The sequence below is a fragment of the Nansenia antarctica genome (genome assembly GCF_963989245.1).
Source record: "Nansenia antarctica genome assembly, chromosome: 1".
Taxonomy (NCBI): domain Eukaryota; kingdom Metazoa; phylum Chordata; class Actinopteri; order Argentiniformes; family Microstomatidae; genus Nansenia; species Nansenia antarctica.
This window is the reverse complement of record NC_137674.1, coordinates 18,711,493-18,731,275: the sequence shown is the minus strand read 5'-3', so window position 1 is coordinate 18,731,275 and position 19,783 is coordinate 18,711,493. Positions and strand designations below refer to the sequence as shown.

The following is a 19,783-nucleotide window of genomic DNA, read 5'->3' as shown; positions in this document are numbered from 1 at the left end:
ATGGCCCCGCGGTCGAAACCAAACCCTTCCACGGTCAGGACGGTTCCTCCTGTGAGCAGGGAACAAGAGACGACCGCCATCTTAGTCCAGCAGCAGGACAGAGGGCCTGGGCCCAGGGTTACCAGGGTTACCAGGGTTACCACACTTCTCTGGGACAGGGATTCATTCTATTGATTTAGCTATTGGACTGATTTAGCTATTCTATTGATTTAGCTATTGGACTGATTTAGCTATTCTATTGATTTAGCTATTGGACTGATTTAGCTATTCTATTGATTTAGCTATTGGACTGATTTAGCTATTCTATTGATTTAGCTATTCTATTGATTTAGCTATTCTATTGATTTAGCTATTGGACTGATTTAGCTATTCTATTGATTTAGCTATTCTATTGATTTAGCTATCCTAACAGGTGGAATAAGCAGTTATGTCAACATTGGTACACTATGTGGCCAGTGGCCAAATTAACTCTACTTTGAAGGAATGTAAAGTTGTATCGTTGTTATCTTAAGACCTTGGGGGTTGTTATCTTAAGACCAGAGGGTGGTCAAGGTAGATGGGTTAAGCTGCCGAGGAGTCAATCTGTCCTTGGCAGAGAGAGTATTTAAACCTGTCTGTATTTCATAATGATGTCGTCGAATGTCGGATGCTGGTACTGTGCTGAATGAACCATTCATTTTACATTACATTTTTGGCATTTAGCAGACGCCTTATTCCAAAGCGACTTACAATCAATACATTTGAATACTAAGCATGTGAATCAGCAATCCACCATTCGTTGCAGGAAGAGTAATCTAGCTCGGGCCCGGGGCCACTGATAGAAGGAAAAACCTTCTCCCTATCGCCTTCTACTAAAACCTTTTTATTTATTTATTTATTTATTTATTTTATTTATTTATTTTTACTGGAGAAACATTCGCTGCTGTCTTAAATAAATCTTATAGTACAGATTCCGACCCGTGTTGAACATTCTATTTTCTTGTCAAATTGTGTATGCTGCACACCTAATCTATCCTGAGATGACGCAACGCATTTAAGATCACAAATCCTCAATAGATTGATCCATTCCATCATTTTACCGACAAGAAGATTCTACACCACATATACGAAGAACATTCAATTGAAATCCTCCTACTTTTTACCATCTTTCATAGGCTGCTGGTCTTGACTCTAAGATGTAACCCATTTCTTGTCTTTAGATCAAGGCCTCTGCTCTGCTACTGAACACACTTTGACCAAGAAGAACAGAACTAACTATTGTTCTAACTCTCCAGAAAAGTGAGTCTCCCCCCTTGCCCCCCCCCCCCACCCCCCCCCCCATGTACTGTCTTTACACCTTGATGTGCAGTCCTTCTCTACCGCCCATCCTGAGAATGATCACTTAGAAAACAATCTCACTTCCTCTGTACACGTTTACACTAAGATCCATCGTATGTCACGTGAAAATGTCTTTCCATCGATTCACGTCTATGAGAACTCGGCTGTAAGGCTATGTAGCTACACGTTCATGTTATAACGCTTCATCATTCTGTTCTTCTTTGTCTAGAAACGACCACCCCTCACCAGGCAGACGCTGGGACCACCCCTCCCCAGGCAGCAAGGAACAGTCCTGAGGAGAACCACCACAAGAACACCACCAAGGCCACAAACACCAGCCCGTCCGTTAGCCAAGCAGGTCTGAAGAGTGCAGCAAAGCTAAATGCTAAGGAGAACCTCCACAAGAACACTACCAAGGCCACAAACACCAGCCCGTCAGTTAGCCAAGCAGGTCTGAAGAGTGCAGCAAAGCTAAATGCTGAGGAGAACCACCACAAGAACACTACCAAGGCCACAAACACCAGCCTGTCAGTTAGCCAAGCAGGTCTGAAGAGTGCAGCAAAGCTAAATGCTGAGGAGAGGACAGGACTGAGTGGATGGAGCGCTGCAGACAGTCTAACTACTAGACTCTGAAGCCCTTTTAACAGAACCCCTGGGCTTGACCTTCATACCAACTGACAATTATTTTTCTATTTTTTATCTGATTAAGGATTACCGGTACCCCTTTTTTTCTTCTTATAATAGAATTCTATAAAGCATCTTAAAATCTCAATTTTGTTGTTTGCCTGTTTTTGTTTCACTGAGGTAGCATGAAGAAACAGTTTTTGGGGGGATAAGCAATACCAGAACTAATGGTATATAGTATTTTGGGATGTTTAGCCAAGTAAGCCACATGGACGTTGTCACACTTGGTGCCAAACTGTCTGTGTTTACACTCCCACACTTGTAATACTAGTCCCGTGCGAATAGGGTTTAGGAGGATTCAGGGGAAATGTCAAATTTCACAACTGCATTGGTGCTTTGTTGTGCTGTGCTGCAGCTGCACTCCGCGCCAGCAGGTGGCGATGAAAATCCTGTTTTAAAGGCAGATGTCGCTGTCCCGCTGGGGAACTGCGCTCGATGTGAATGATACTGGGGGAGGACAGGAGATATAACTGTACAATGCTCTGGCACTTACTTCACTGGTCTATCTCTACAAGCCATCCAATTAACAACCTGCTTATGTAGCTAGCGAACTGCTTATTTTACTTACTGCTTATACAATTCCAGGACAAAAGAAGAACTAGTCGGGTCTTATTCCAGTATGAATGAACCAGAGGGACTGCGGTTCAGGAGGCTGAACAGACCTCAGATCATCACAGACGAATTACAAGAACCTCAGTACAAGGGTACCAGGTAACGTAGCTCTGCATTAGATAGATATAGTATTATTATGTATGGTTTATGCAAAAACATTGATTCATAGACGACTTGGTTCTTCCTAGCTAGCAAGCCTATCCATGCATGGTTGACAGCCTGAATCAGGTAAACACGCACGTAGCCTCCATCTCTACTAGCTTTCTAGGTCAGTGTTAGAATACACGTCACCTTGCAATGGAAATAGATCAAATACTTCATTTGTTTGCGTTAACCATACAGTCAATGCAAGACTTTAGGGGTAGAGAGCATCACTTGAGTTGTGTAGGCTATTAGCAATAGCATACAGTTCCATTGATCCGTGAGGCCTATTCAGTGTCCATGCAAATTGTCAATATTTTTTTTTATTGGCTGTGTAAATTATTTTAGATTTTAACTTGCTCTATGTTGTCCTACCTAAATGATAATCCTCAAACCGGCCTTTACAGCCCTGTCAGAAGACCCATAGAGCTAATACTAAGAGGTCTTGACTCTTTAAAATGGCCAAGGAATTGTTTCTAATACTGTACTACTTGTATGTAACGTTATCAATGCTTTGTTTCCCCCTAGTACCTACAGTGGGAAAGTATTCCGTGTGACCTTGCTGACCCTTGGAGGTTTCCTGGTTCTTCCAGTGCTTGCGATCGTATTTCTGCTGGAGTCACCTATCCACCCAGAGTTGTTTAGGTGAGCAGGTCACTATGTTTTGTCAGTTTTGAATTCTGTCTGTGACTGTCTTCGACCTTGACTTTAGTCAACTGTACTCAACTATGCCGCATGACACTTCAGAGACTTACGGTACTCTGGAAACTAGTTCATGGAAAACATTCTTCCCATGGATAGTAAATCCTCACTTTAGTGCAAATGTGACATAATCATGATAAGCGTCTTTGAGTGTCTAGAAAAGCGCTATATAAGTCTAATGTATTATTATTATTATTATTATTATTATTAAGCTATATGACTATGTACAACTGTTTAATTCTCTACTACCCTGTATAATTTGCTGCCCCTTGCACAATATCCTTCGGTCATAGACAAAGCTGATCTAATTCATCAACAGTGTCTGTCCTTTAGACCAAATCGCAAGCTACTTATTCTCCTCATTCAAATTCATTGCACAATTCTGCATTCACGCTTGATGATCTGTTCCGACGTCTACTGTCCAAGTATTTCCTCTCTTCCATTTCTCAACAGCCTTAAGCAGCATCAGGGTAAAGGGTGTTCCAGGACGGTGGTAGTGACCAGTGATTCTTACTGATGCTGTTTTCTCATTTGTTTCCTTCGTCGTGTTAGCCTTAATGAGCCACCACTTATGTCGGGGTGCTACGAGCCCAACTTTAAGCTGAGGGAGGCACAAAAGCTGTTTGAGGACCAGCTCGTTGGCCCAGAGTCTGTTGCGAACATTGGAGGTCAGTGTCGGGGGGGGTAAAGCTGGATTCTGGACACATTCCAGTGTCTTTTTACCCAGTTTGTTTTAGGCTTGTGTAATTTGAAGTGATGCCACGATCGCAGCTGTCAGACAGGTCAAAGGTGAAAAAAAGTTTGTATTGCTGATATGTAAAAATAAATGCAATAATAATAATAATTTTTGCAGATGTCTGTCTTACAAAATTACACAAGTCTTGACATTTATGGACATGATGTACAGTACAGTATTAGCTAGTAACTTCAGTTCATTCTGTGAGGCCATGATAGTGAACCAACCTTCTTGATTCAATGATTAAACCAGCTTCTGATTTGAATGCATATTTCATGTATATCTGCTTCTATAGATGTGCTTTACACTGGTACGGCTGACGGGAAGATAGTGAAGATAGATGGGAGAAACATCCATGTGGTGGCAAGGCTTGGCAAGCCCCCCTGTGGTGAGTCACTAAGGAGGGAACCACTGTTTGTTTCCTTACTCCCTGTCTAACATTATATATCTAACGTTACATGTTTTAAGGCTGATTTGTGCATGATAGAGCTGCATTTTGACATAATTATTATTGCATTTCCCCCCTGTTGAGCTGTATAGCGGCACTTATTAAAGTGAAGTGCTCTTATGACACTTAACTCCTCCTACTGTCCCGGGTCGCTCCAGGTCTGTTGTGTATAATGGAGAAGCGTTTCTGAAAGTACGGTACGGGTAGGATACAAATGCGTGCCGTACCGAGCCGTACCGGTCTGGTCAATGGAAAAGCGGCATAATTGTTTTGCTGCGTGTAGGCTAGATCAGCTATTCTCAACCGGGGTGCCGTTTGGCAAATGCAGATCATTAGCCACCTCATACATGGTAAGAATGTAAGTAAGTAAGTAAAATGTATTTATAGAGCACCCTTCCCAGACCAAGGGTCACAAAGTGCTTTACATAACAAGGAAAAAACACAATAAAACATAATACAAGAGCGAAAGCCACAGCAGGTTAAAACAGGCAAAACAAGTGAAAATAAAAACAACTGAATAAAAGTAACAGACAGCAGGTGTACAACAGCATCAACAGGACACAGAAAGACAAGCCCCTGGGGCTATCCAAAAGCCTGTCTATACAACATAAAAATGTGTCCCACATGCCCCTTTCCCCATGTCACAACGTCAATGCCGGAGTCAGCGTAAGATGGAAATAGCCTTGTGTTTTTTGTTTGTTTGTTGAGAAGGTTGAGAAATGTTGGGCCAGATCAGATCTCAGGTCTCATTTCACAATATTTCACCATAAAAATCTCAACGGAATGACATGTTTTACAAATATGACTCAATAGATCCCATTGCTCAATGGTGGTCAAAAGCTCATTCATGACCAATGGAAGCTACACACGTTGAGTTTGAGTGATGCCCTTTAAAGGTACCCTATGGAAGTTTAGTTGCTAATTATTAACCTCAACATTTTTGCTAAAGTGTTTGGTTATCATACTCATGTGAAACAATATCAATCAGTGTATCATTAACCCACACATCCATGTACAGCACAGGGTGTGTCACTATTTTGCTACTAGGTAATTTCTGGAATCTGGATTAAAAATTAGATCAGTTAGTTAATTATATAATGTAACCAAATTAATTGTATGTATTATTAGACAACTAACACACACCCACGGATGACTTGATGCACAACACGTCTAACAGGCCCAGTAAAGAAAGACCAGTAAAGAATAGACTCCAAAGACACACCCATGTTTTCACTCATTTCATTTAGCGTTAATTGACACTATTGATAAAGCGGAAAGCACACGTCATATTTCCTCAGATACAATATGATGATACAGATGTATACTATACTATACGATGTATTATACCTGGTTGATAGGTTTTGTGATGTAATGTTGATGTAAAGGATCCCATGACCAGGAGCCCAGCTGTGGAAGACCCCTGGGTATGCGGGTGGGCCCTAACGGAACCCTGTTTGTAGCTGACGCCTACCTGGGGCTTTTCGAGGTCAACACCGTCACAGGTCAGCAATGCAACCAAATGGCAAGATTACCCTGACAACTGTCGTCATGGTGCTCTCTTTAGAGTGAGAGACATCATCATTATCACTCCCCTGGTGAAATAAAGGTTAAATTAAATAATTTAACAAATGAAATAATATATATGATCTGTTATGAGACATTGGCAGTCTTACTAATTAATACACATTTTCAAATAATTGCACCTTTTATTCAGTTATGAATAAATATACAGTACCAGTCCAAACTTTTCACTGGTATTTTTCACTACTATATACAGTATATATGTTACGGTACATGTGGGAATACGGTACATGTGGGAAAACGGGTTAGGGTTAGGTGCTACGTCGACTTGGTACATGCTGGCATGTCTAACCCTAATCCTAACCCTAACCCTACCCGTAGCACCCTAGCACCTAACCCTAACCCTAGTTTTCCCACATGTACCGTATTCCCACATGTACCATAACATATATATACTGTATATATGTATATATATATGAATTGTGAGTGATTGTTTTAATCTAAATATTGTGCCACTGTCTCTTCTTGACTCATTGAAAAGGTGAGGTGACCACCCTGGTATCGGCTGGGCAGATGGTAGGTGGACGAAGGCTTTCCTTCGTGAATGACTTGGATGTTACACAGGACGGGAGGAAGGTGTACTTCACCGACTCCAGCAGCAGGTGGCAGCGCAGAGACTATCTCCATCTCATCATGGAGGCCACTGCAGATGCACGGTAAACTAACTATAACTACAGGAGTTATGGCCAAACACCATGTGTAATCATACATCCAAGTATTTGGGTCAATGCAGAATATACAAATACATACATACAATATACTATATCTAAATATATACTATATATAATATATATCTTTAGAGAGTCTTCAGAAACTGATTAGTACCAGGAGCTAGGTTGCTCAGAATCCAACCAGATTCAGAAAGATAGTCTTTAAGGTATTCTTTTAGGTCATTTGTAACATAACACTTTTTTAAAAATGCCGGTCGAGAGAGGACGCTGGCGTTGCTTGTTCGCCGCTTCTCCGCCCGAAATCTAGGTGTAATTGCAGTATACAGAGTAGATTGTCCTACAAAGACACCTAGATTTAGATTTAGTCATCTAAAAATGATAATATGATATGATGTATAGATATGATAGATATTATGTATAGATATGATATGATCATAAGTCTAATGTATTATTATTATTATTATTATTATTATTATTATAATAAGCAGCCTCGGTGTGTGTTTCAGCGTCCTGGAGTATGACACAGAGACCAAGGAGGTGACGGTGCTGATGGAGGGGCTCCGCTTCGCCAACGGCATCCAGCTGTTCCCTGACGAGGAGTCAGTGCTGGTGGCTGAGACCACCATGGCTAGAATACGCAGGTACGCTACCGCTCCTCCTAAACACAGGGTTCCCACAGGTCCTTGAAATCCATGAAAGTTTGTGGATTTGAGAAAAAGAAATCAAGGTCTTGAAAATAGATATGGGTCATTGAAAGAGCTTGAATTCCCCCCCCCCTCTCTCTCTCTCTCTCTAAAAAGAAAATATATATTCAAAAATGTTTTACTTCGCTCGTCAACTAGTAAATACGTTTCTGTATTGCTTAACTTTACACATATTTCACAATATATTGTTTAGCTGTGCTGTGGTAGAGAAGGCAAGAGACCATCTAGTGTTCACACATGCAAGCCTCTCTTTTTAATTGTTGTCTGTGAGCGGATAGTTCCTATTATATCAATTCTCATAATATCTCATAATAGGGAATTTGGTGATTTTATATTTTGCGTTTTGTAATGTTTTTTTTGCAAATTAGCAGAGAGCACAGTCAACACCTCACCTGGACAGATGGTGCAACTGCTCCGTTGCCTCTGTCACAGTGCCCTTCACCAAGCCTTCTGAGTAGAAAGACAAATTGGTCTTCTAGCATAGCCCATGTTGGTAGAGGGAGGGGGGAGGCAGATCTATCTTGGGATGTTGGGTGGTTGTGTGAGTGAGAGGTGTTCATAGTTTTGTTTTTTTCATTTCAGTCTGTTTGATAATGGCAGATTATTATTTTTTTAAATGCCAGTTTATAGATTTTTATTCAACTGTGCAGAATGGAAATGGATTATCTGAAATATAGGATATTATTTTGGCTTGATTTATTTTAAATTAGCCTTTTAGTTATTCACAGCAAGCAGATGAATTCCACCCTCCCATGACAGGGCTTGTAATAAGTCCTAAGTCGTTTCTGTTCGGGAGCTTTTCAATTCTGACCGTGTGCTGGTCAACGAGATCCTCTAGCCCTGCTAAAAGCTCTGGATCTTTGTTGTCTTTTAATAACCCAGTCAAAGTAGTGAGAACACTGCTCATACAAGTGTTTTATTACAAAAACGTAATTCTGTTTTGTTTCAACCCGGTATAACGTCTTATCAGTCACACATCCGTACACTAAGCACCAGGCTGAACCTTCCAAACAATCCCACGGGTCCTTGAAATCCTTGAAAGTTTGGGAATTTCAGAAAAGAAAATCAAGGCCTTACAAGTTTTTTAAAATAGACATGGGTCATTGAAAGTGCTTGAATTCCCCTCTCTCTCTCTCTCTCTCTCTCTCTCTCTCTCTCTCTCTCTCTCTCTCTCTCTCTCTCTCTCTCTCTCTCTCTCAAAAATAATAACAATAATAAATAAATAAATGTAATGTACGTAATTATAGTAGATAAATCACATTGCACAGTAACTTTACACATATTTCACAATATATTGTTTTGCTGTGCTGTGGTAGAGAAGGCAAGAGACCATCTAGTGTTCAAGCCTCTACATTCAAAAGCCTCTCTTTTGAATTGTTGTCTGTGAACGGATAGTTCCTATTATATAAATTCTCATCTAGATCTGTCTCAAACTATGCCGTGTTGGGTCCTTGAATTTGAGGGAATTGAGTCTTGAAAGTCCTTTAAAAGTGCTTGAATTTGATGTTTCAGAAGGTGTGGGAACCCTGACTATCTGCATCAAGGCCTTCTCCTGACTGTCTCTATAACCCTAGGGTCCACGTCTCAGGCCTGAATAAAGGAGGGATGGACACCTTTGTTGACAACCTGCCCGGTTTCCCTGACAACATCCGCCGAAGCTCCTCTGGGGGATACTGGGTGGCCATGTCAGCGGTGCGGCCCAACCCAGGCTTCTCCATACTGGACTTTCTGTCCCAGAAGCCCTGGATCAAAAAGCTTATCTTTAAGGTACAGTATGGTGAATTATTCATTATTATACTTGGATTCTGAGTCCGGTGGTCATTCCTGTTGGTGTTAGGTGCTCTGGGTTTTGGATCCAGTGGGAAACCTGCCTGATGTTGAACATGCAGGTAAAGGATGCCCCCCGTTCCTTGTGATCTGTGATCTCTTCGCCATTCATACCCTTCAATCTCTCCTCCCTCCCCTCCCTCCCTTCCTCCAATCTCTCCCTCCCCTCCCTCCCTTCCTCCAATCTCTCCCTCCCCTCCCTCCCTTCCTCCAATCTCTCCTCTCTCCCTCCCTCCAATCTCTCCTCTCTCCTCCCTCCCTCCAATCTCTCCTCCCTCCCTCCCTCCCTCCCTTCCTCCAATCTCTCCCTTCCCCTCCCTCCCTCCATTCCCCTCCCTTCCCTCCCCCTCCCTCCCTCCCCTCCCTCCCTCCCTCCCCCCCTCCCTCCCTCCCTCCCTCCCCCCCTCCCTCCCTCCCTCCCCCCCTCCCCCCCTCCCTCCCCCCCTCCCCCCCTCCCCTTCCCTTCCCTCCCTCCCCCCCTCCCCTTCCCTTCCCTCCCTCCCCTTCCCTTCCCTCCCTCCCCTTCCCTTCCCTCCCCTTCCCTTCCCTCCCTCCCTCTGCAGCTCTTCAGCCAGGACGTGCTGCTGAAGTTCGTCCCTCGCTACAGCCTGGTGTTGGAGCTCGGGGAGAGCGGGGCGTGCGTGCGGACCCTCCACGACCCTCACGGCGCGGTGGCCGCCTACGTGAGCGAGGCCCACGAGCACGACGGACACCTCTACCTGGGCTCCTTCCGCTCGCCCTACCTGTGCAAACTGGACCTCAGCAAGGTGTGAGCTGGCCCATATGTAACCCACGCTCTTCAGCGAGTGTTTTAGTGAGACTAGACTACTCTCTGCCTACCGACACCCCCTCCCCTCCCCCAGTCTCCCAAGGGAGTGTGTTCAACCTCAACCAATAACCAGAATCGATGAGAACGGCCTAATGCTAGACGTGCTGCATTGATAGCTTTCCGCCAGCTTCAGGAAACACATGGCCCAGGCTTCTGCACTTCTAAGGCACATTGACAGGGATGTGTATCCATCCTCTCTTATCAGCTCACGACCAACCCTTTATCCTAAGTTGCCAGGTGTGTGTTGCAGTTGGAGCTCAAAGGGCTTTTATATTGAAGGGGTATTTTACTGAAATTACAATATCACATATTTTGGTTCCTTTTCCTTAATGGAGTCTATGGGACAAGGACAGACTTCACTTTGGGTTTACCAAAAACCAATGGAAGTATATGCATGTTTGAAATTCCATGCCAGAATCATTCAAAATTCTCTGAATTTAGACTCATTGACTTGAGTAAAATGACTGAAATGATCCAGGCATGACATTTCAAACATGCTAATTTAGCTACCGTTGACTTCCATTGTTTTCTTTTAAAATAGCTAACCATTCGTGGCAGTGCCCAGATAAAGAGAACCCAGGTGTGAATTGACTCCTTTCAGGGTAAGGAACCAAATAATGTGATAGTCATTTGGGTAAACTATCCCTTTAACATTAGTCCTCCAGCAAAATGATTTGCTCAGATGTGGTGAGATTTCATGTTTTTCAAGCCTGTGTTTTGACTTGTTGAAATAAGGTGCCATATTGTTATAATTTTTATTTCGTTGATGAGTGTGTGCTATGAACCATTCCGTATTTGCACTTTGAATTAAACATTTTTGCACTGAGCTGTTATATTTTTCAAATATAACTGACATTTTTCATGTACATTTCAAAAGCGAGAGATGTCAGATTTAATTTTATCAGTTGAGTATTAGTAGTATTGTTATGTATGTATTTTAGGAATGTCACATGAGCTGATTTCTTCTGTTACATATTTTAGTTATCATAGTTGCATGGACAAAATGAGATGAAAAATAATATGAAAATAAATGTGAATCATTTTGATTAACTTGTCAGCATTTGTATACTGCATTGTCAACTGCCTAATGCCTAATTTTTTGTTAAATGTTGAATGCTGCCAACCTTCACTTATTAATAATAATTAACCTACTGAGCTTCCTTTGAATAATAAAAACACTATGTTTTAAATACAGTGTTGTGTCAAACATACATTGACTTGATTCTGATGGAACTTTGCTAAAGCTGAATACTCAAAGGCATAAAGGTCATAAAGTGTCATTAAGGCCATAAAGTGGCCATATATGTGGCTTGGGGTTGGCATGTTCCCCCCATGTCCACTAGGGGTCTCCTTCACCCCACATGGAAAGACATGCCAAAGTGAACACCCGTCCCTGACCACGATGGTGAAGAACGCTACTTGGTCCCCGGGGCGCCGGGCGTCGGTTCAAGCCACGCCAAAAGGGCGACCGCTGCCCCTGGCTGCCAGTGGAGGAATGGCAGCCCGGATGGGTTACAAAGGCAGAGGACAATTTCCACCTGGCGACCCGCCGAAGATAGTGCATGTGCTTGTGTTTGTGTGTGTGTTCACCTAAAAACTTGCATGTGTGTGATCAGAGTGTAAAACTGCCGTGTGTGGCCATTAAAAGACCATCAAGGTCCGATTTCTCTAGATAAAGTGTAATAAATCGGCCTGATACTCACATCATCCAATACTGTAATAGCGTTACTGTAACAAATCAGACAAAAACAAATGTGACATACTGAGAGGTCTCTCACTGCAGGCTTAAACAGCAGCTCATTAACTAATATGGCTACATAAGAGACCACATATGAAAGTCCCCCCCCTGCCCCCCTGGGAAAGGACTTCCGCTGTCAGTGAAGCCCATCAGTTTCGGTGGCTCATTGAAAGAGGGTGCATGACGTGCAGCTTCACATAAGGCTGCTGGGAGTATTGCCTCCCTCTGGGCACTGCTGCTGCAATGCCAGGCTCTCTACCTCTCCTCAACATCACACATTGCAGCACTGATTTCATAAGAGCCATTGAACAGATTAGGCCCTTGTATCACAGACGATTAGATACAAACCCAGGCTTTAAAGGCCTCAGGTCACAGTGTTGAGGACAAACCATAACCCAGGTTGTTATACATACCCTGTGGATCAAACTTCTGGATATATTAGATTTTTAATTTATAATATATCATATAATATTTGGGACATAACTATACTATCGTCCCCAAGCTATTGCTGATGCATGCATATAGTCAGAACTCGCACGATTATTAGAACATTTAATTTGAATGTGTTGTTCAGGTCTTTAAATGCTCCAGTGACGTGTATGCGTCGACCATTATAAAACTATGACAACCCTTTCCCAGGACAAAACTATTTAATTCTGGTTATGATTTGCAATTCAATTTGAACTGCCTAAGCCTCAAGTGCTCAAGCTTCATTCCAAATACATGGTTGTATGGCTTCAAATACATGGTTGTTGTTCAAGTACCTTATCAACGTAGAGAAATTAGAGCTGAAAATGTCATCAAATGTAATAATAGCAAATGGCACTTTGATGAAACTTTTATTTAGAGGAGTGACTATAAGAGAGAGTGGGGTTGTTCCTTGTGGTGAGGCTGGTTGATGAGATTGTTCATCTCTCATGGCAGACAAAATCTATAGTCCTCATCTGATGCAGCCATGGCACCGCCCAGATCTCAAAGTGACAGAGGAAGGTCTGGAAGACAAACATGAACTCTGTCAGAGAGAATCAGTCCAACACGTCCCTTCAGCCAGTCGCTATACATACTGTACTTCACATCACATGATAAACTGTACTATACTGTACCTGATGCAACAAGCCATCTGGTTGGAATTTGCAGTTGGCAAGGTCTGTGTCGTGATCTTTCTTGCGACACATGGTGCGTGAGATCTCTACATCCACAATGTATCGGATTCCCTTTACAATCTGCAACAGAGGGCTGTGTTGAACTGATGAGGTGTGTGCCATGGTTACCATGGGTACCATGGCACATTTTGTATTTGTCAGTCAAAATGTATTTTAGCTAATGAGGGACTGTATAAAGACTGTAAAGACCGACAGTTATTGTCTGTCCTCTTTCATACCTGGCTCTGTGCATCCTGAACTGCAGATGCCTTGAAGAGGAAAGCATCGTTGGACCGGTTGTTAAAAGCTTCGGTTCCAGTAAGCACAGCCTTTAAAACTCCCCTGTCATTCTTGCTGACATTATAGGGAGAGCCGGGCACTAGTCGCCTCGTGGAGTTGCTGACTTTGACCGTTTCTAAAAAGAAAGTTCACAAGTTATAATAAGCCTACTCAAGATAACATTCAAACATATATTTTTTCTGTTTACTGTATTACAGGTCTTCCTACAATGTTGGCAAACAAAGAATCAGGTCTGTTTGTATTGGCTTGTGTTGCAACTGACAGCTCTAATCAGGGGGAATATCACAAAACATTTTCAAAACCTCTCAGACATCAGCCAGTGAATAACAAAGAAATCACTCCACCTAGGAAACCAGTCTTGCAACAGTAACGGTTGATCAATGGTTGATCCACTTTGTCAAAATGAGAAATTTAAACATTTTCTATAAACCCTACCAGAAATCTAACCAGCAGCAGAGTTTCATTGGATTGCATATAATTACTGTTCGAAATACTGTTGGAAATACTGTTGGAAATACAATAACCAATTTAAAATATTGCACTTGTGATAACAAACTATCTGGTATAGATTTGCATATGACCATACAACTAGAATACCTTAATTAGATATTCAGATAACCAAAACAACTACATTGTTTCCCACAATCAAAAACATAATAAATACAACTCATCACAGACGACTCCATCCTATTTTGGTCAAACATTTTAAAGGTAATCTTACCATTTGTGCACAATCCAGCGAGAACCGAGAGAGATAAAACCATACAAAACAGCCCCATGCCTGTGGCGGAGTCGTTTCAACTCAACTGAGTGACTTCCTGTTTGGCAAGTTAGGCAACCACAAGTTATACCACACCAGCAGGCTAGCAACACTTACAAGATAGTTCCCCTTTTTCAGTTCATATGCTTAACCAATTAACTTGCAGGTGCAGCCAATAAAGATATTCTGAACAGACTAGTTTGTTTGATACATTTTGTGATGGTCAAAAATGGCAAAAGATCTTCTTGCAACTGAACAACAAATATTGAGTGAAATTGTTAGGTCAAATCCATAACCACATATAAAACCTCTCTTGTAAAAGTCCTGTGTGATAGCATCACTTTGAAGAGAGTAGAGACAGAGGCTGGGGAAGTTCACATCACATCCTGTGTTTGCTGAACTGAAAGTCAAAGAAGTACTCCAAAAAAGTCCAGTCAAGTAAGTCAATACTTAAACCTTTCATGCCTATGATGTTTCCTCCTATAATATGTCTAACCTTTGTCTTGGATGAGGAATACATGTACATTGTTTAAAAAAAATCATCAATCAGTCATGGAAAAGTAGATACGCCATCCAGTGAACATGGAACTAAAGTAGACTGTAAACTAATGCTGGAGTGTACAGTAGAAGTCTTCATTCTTGGCTTGTAGAAACAATCCCTCTAAGAAGGTTTATGTAGTTGTGGTAATGGTGTAGTACCACCTATGACCAGCAGATGGCAGATGCAGCTCGCCTTTCATGGAGCTCGCTTCCCCACCTCCCCTCCTACACTTTCCATAGCAAAGACCCCAAAAAGCACACATGCCCGATACAGTAGACGTCTCATAGTGTCATTTCAAAGAGCATTGCAATGAGTTGACATTCAAATTAATGTGTTAATACATTATCTTGGAAAGTGTGTAACCAAGGAGAAAGGTGGGGTGAAACCCCCTAAGACAATTTCTCTCTATCTTCTCTATCTTCTTATAACACATACTCCCTACTGCTCCACACTCACTACCTCACTATCAACACCTCTTTACCCCTTCACTGCAATTATACCACAACTTCCCACAGAGTAATCACACACATCCAACTACCCCAACAAGGCTTCAGCCACTCCTTAATTACAACGGCATAATTACCCCAATCACTAACTACATAACACTTACAATTATGAGGTTGTCTGTGTTGTCTCTTTTTTGGATGCAATGTGAGTGCGAAGTACCCCCAGTCCACTTGTCATTGGAACCTCTCTGTCCTATACTTTCATGACTCTTTTGGTCCTCTGTGCTTGCCGTACATCAATCATGACTCTCTTGGCCCTCTGTGCTTGCCTTACATGTCACATGCTCAATCAATATACAATTACCTAAGGTAAAAAAAATGCAGTTAATTGAGTTCCAATGAAAAGATGATGCCGTGAAAGTGGCCTGAGGCTACACGCCGACAAAACGCCGACGAAACGCAATTTCGATCTCTGGCCACACAAGCGTTTTCTCATTGTCTCGCAAAAGAATCTCTGGCCACATGGAACCGCGTATTCAGGTACACTGGGCATGCGCGCAGGGGCGCCGCTAGGGGGTGGTAAGTTAGGACGATTCTAAGGGCCCAGCACTGACAGGGGCCCATGAGAATCTTAAAAAAAAAATTTTTTATTATATTTATAAATAATATTATTATTATCATAAGGACGTTAATGTAGCCGACTTCAAATTATAATTCTATGTATTAAAAAAAGTCACAAAAGAAACAAACTGGAGTTTTGTTTCTCTATGTTTAACAAAATTAAGCCTTATTATTATTTACCCCTCTATTTATTCACTGCATGGTTCAGTCCACCGCGCGCGAGCTGCTAGACTAGAGGAACGTTACCGCAAATATTCTGACAAGGTTTCCATGACCAACACGTCCTGCTGTAGTATGTGTGTGGGACAGATGGAGGACAGCCAGATTGGAAATGCATCAAATGTACGTGTGCGTGCGTGGACGATGTCGTGAAAGGCAAAGCCAAAGTCAGGGTCTCAAAAGAGAAAAGTAAAAAAAATCACTAAAAACAGTGGTTTAGTGATCTAATCACTGCGTGGATGATCTAGTTAGCTAATAGCTATAGCTAATTAACATTAATTTCAAGTATAGTTAACTTACAGTGCACTGTCAGTATAATTTCTGTTAAATGTATGAGATGAGGGCAATTTTGGTCCAAATATAGGTTATTAGAGCTCAGTGAATTTGTATCCAGCAGCTATGCACTCTTGCTATTATAGCTAGCTAGCTAACTAGTATAATGTTACATGCTAATGACGTCATGCACAGATGCACCTCCCAGTCGAAGGAGAAGGAGGTGAGCAGTCGGAGTTTGGGATTAACAAACAGATTTTGAATATTTTAATGTATGCTGCATTACCATGCAAGCATTGAATACAACTTTAGCTAATATTCATATTTAGTAAATAGTTCTTCCAGTAATTGCAATAACATTGACCACTGGCATCTTAATAATATTGTTAGCTAGCTAGATAACATTTAAGTTAGCTAATCTGGTGTAATGTATGTATTATTATGTTAATACTATTATAGGACATATTATGAATTATGTACCTATGGATACTCCATGCCAGGGCCCTCTTCAAGCAAGGCAGCCAGAGAGGAGAGCAGAGGTGGGGGGGTAGTGGTGGTCTAGTGGATAGTGAGTTGGACTTGTGATCGGAAGGTTGTGAGTTCAAATCCCACCTGAAACCACACCACTACTAGTGTGCCCTTGAGTAAGGCACTTAGCCTTCAGTTACTCCAGGGGGAATGTCCCTGTAATTCGTAATTGTTTGGATTAAAAGCGTCTGCTAAATGGCAAAATTAATAAAAATTTAAAAATTTAAGAGGTAAAGAGGCAGAAGAAGAGGAGCAAGAAGTAACAAAGGACAATGACAGCAGCACAGCAAGTTGGCTTCATCACTAGATTTCAAGGATCTTATTAAAGATGTTGCTACTAAGAAGGCCCAGCGTTTAGCTTTGATTTGATTTGATCTCTTTACTCCTATCTTGAATCGTTGTGCATTAGGCTAGATATAGTTTTTAGCTCTCCAGGTATACTATTCCACAGTACTGCCGCAGTGTAAAAATAAAAATCTTCCCATTTCACATTCAATTTCGCTGGCACCATGTCTGTGTTGCTCCCTCTTGTATAAGACACGTTTGTCTTTGTGTGAAACAAGCAATGCTGAGTCAGTAAATATCTCTGCTGTAATTCTTCATTGATCTAATCCTGACAGTATTATGGCCAACTGATCTTTACAAGATCTACATTTATTTAGAATACCACCCCATTAAAATTATATTTTTTACTTTTTGTGTGATTTATACTTTTATAATTGGGTTCCAATCTTCATTTAATTATACTTTTGTCCTTGTGTTGTTCAAGTCTTCATTTAATAAGTTAAAGAATGTTGAGATTTCTTTGCTGAATTGTTGATTCCTGTATTAACTGTAATTTTAAATTACATTTACAAAAGATGTCCATCATTGGATTTCTTGCAGTGCATCAATAGTTCATCAACTTCAACTTGGTTTAGGTTGATGGGTGGTTTAGGTGGGGGGGCCCAAAATCATATTCTGTCATGGGGCCCAGAATCTCTAGCGGCGCCCCTGCATGCGCGTACTAGTAGACCCAGAAAATGGTTCAAATAATTGAGACAGTACCGTAAAATAATAGAAATTCATTAATTCGGAATGATTTTTCATTCATTCGGAATGAAATGGAACAGCAGCTGGGTCCTCATTCAAACACAAGGCCGGTGTGATTTCTTTTCACCTCTTGGTTCACTTCAAAAGGACTTAGTTGAGTTGTTTTAACCACTTTCTCCCCTTCCTGCAGGGACATCATTTTCTTGTCATAACAACTCGTCCACAGTGGCATACAAGGAGGAATGCACTCTCTCCAACTCATACCAGTGGCATTTGTTCTCTCTAAGGGCCATTCATGTGCCAGGAAGCAGATCACAGGTGAGTGGTCCGTCCCTACCAGTGGAGGCTGGTCCATTGAGGAAGAGGAGGATAGTTCTCCCTTGAGTTTTGACGAAATAAAATAAAATACAAATAATAATAATAATAACTTTAATTTATTTAGCGGCTTTCAAAAGACCCAAGGACGCTTTACAAGGGAATGATCAGACAGACAAAACAGAAAACAAACAAAGCAAAACTGAAACTAGGGGCCAACGGCCTTGGAGAACAGATGTGTTTTGAGGGCTAATTTGAAGGAGTCCAGGGTGGGGGCATTGCGGATCACTGTGGGGAGAGAGTTCCAGAGGGTAGGTGATGCTGTATGCGGCTGCTATGAAATTGTACTGTGTCTGTGGGTGATCAGATTTGCTAGATCCAGGAAAGTGTACAAGGCGGTTTTCAATGTGTCTGTCACCTTGATATCTCCAATCTATTTCTCCTCCTGTGCACCTGTACCCAGTACACACTGGGTATGTACACTGCCTATAGAGCAACTGAGCAAGCTGTGCAAGGTTAACAACCTGCTGCTAAACAAGTCAAAGACCCAGGAATTCATCGTAGACTTCAGGAGGAAAAAGTCCGAGATCCAGCCCCTGCTCATCGACGGAGAGAGCGTGGAGAGAGTCTCAACCCTCCGATTCCTGGGACATCACATGCGGGATGACCTGGCCTGGAAGGACAACACAAAAGGCACCATCAAGAGGGCACAACAGCGGCTATACACCCTGAGATGCCTCAGGAAAGAACACAACAAGCAGGAGATACTGGTGGCCTTCTACCGCGGCGCAGTGGAGAGCATCCTCACCTACGGCATCTGCAACTGGTTCTACAGCTGCACAACAGCGGAGAGAAACGCGCTACAGAGAGTCGTGAGAACAGCACAGAAGATCACCGGCGCCCCCCTCCCCTCTCTGGAAGAGCTGTACAACACACGCTGTCTCAGGAAGGCCTCCAAGATCTCCAGGGACCCGACCCACCCTGGGCACGTGCACTTTATCAGGCTGCCCTCGAAAAGGAGGTACAGGACCCCGGCCGCTAAGACAAACAGACTGAAGAACTGCTTCTACCACAGGGCCGTCAAGGCCCTGAACACAGCAAAGGCCTAAGTTCTGGGCCCAGGACAGTCTGGACGGATTGTATGGCAGCTAGTGCTGAGGCACAAACATGTACATTTCAAGCCTGCAAACTGTGACACTTTAAATAGACTTAATTTTCGATTGATTACATAAATAACTCATCGACGGAGAGAGTGTGGAGAGAGTCTCAACCCTCCGATTCCTGGGGGTGCACATACAGGATGACCTGTCCTGGAAGAACAACACAGCAGCCATCATCAAGAAGGTACAACAGCGGCTCTGAATACCAACAGAAGAATATTGCAGGGGATTTTGGCAACATTTTCTGGGCCGCTACCCACACGTTTAGCTGTGTTACTCATTCCACGAATGCATGATCCTTACACGTTGTACCTCGTTGTAAAGGTGACTAATCAGGCTTTCCAACGATATAAAACACAATACCAATTGGTATTATTAAAGGGGAGGAAGAATCGACTGAAATAACGTTTCCAAACTATTTTTGAGGAGTTTATACTGTATATATACAGACACCCA

General features: G+C 42.2%; 2 protein-coding genes across 2 annotated transcripts; one reads left to right on the top strand and one right to left on the bottom strand.

The window, feature by feature from the left end:
• Positions 1-2,448: 2,448 nt before the first annotated feature.
• Positions 2,449-11,307, top strand: apmap (adipocyte plasma membrane associated protein). The gene is made up of 9 exons (XM_080536672.1): positions 2,449-2,712; positions 3,283-3,399; positions 4,009-4,124; positions 4,488-4,580; positions 6,026-6,142; positions 6,703-6,877; positions 7,399-7,533; positions 9,171-9,363; positions 9,987-11,307. Exons 1-9 carry the CDS (start codon positions 2,621-2,623, stop codon positions 10,194-10,196), a joined length of 1,248 nt encoding a protein of 415 aa, XP_080392798.1. The 5' UTR covers positions 2,449-2,620; the 3' UTR covers positions 10,197-11,307.
• Positions 11,308-12,898: 1,591 nt separating this feature from the next.
• On the bottom strand, positions 12,899-18,207 carry cst7 (cystatin f; the record flags this gene model as incomplete). The annotated part of the gene is made up of 4 exons (XM_080536094.1): positions 12,899-12,982; positions 13,094-13,213; positions 13,372-13,547; positions 18,117-18,207. The coding sequence occupies 4 exons, from the start codon at positions 18,205-18,207 to the stop codon at positions 12,899-12,901; spliced, it is 471 nt and encodes a 156-aa protein (XP_080392220.1).
• Positions 18,208-19,783: the final 1,576 nt, after the last annotated feature.

Coding starts and splice junctions, on each gene's coding strand:
- apmap (XM_080536672.1), top strand. CDS start 2,621: ATGAATGAACCAGAGGGACTGCGGTTCAGGAGGCTGAACAGACCTCAG. Junction 2,713..3,282: donor CCTCAGTACAAGGGTACCAG/GTAACGTAGCTC, acceptor GTTTCCCCCTAG/TACCTACAGTGGGAAAGTAT. Junction 9,364..9,986: donor TCAAAAAGCTTATCTTTAAG/GTACAGTATGGT, acceptor CTCCCTCTGCAG/CTCTTCAGCCAGGACGTGCT.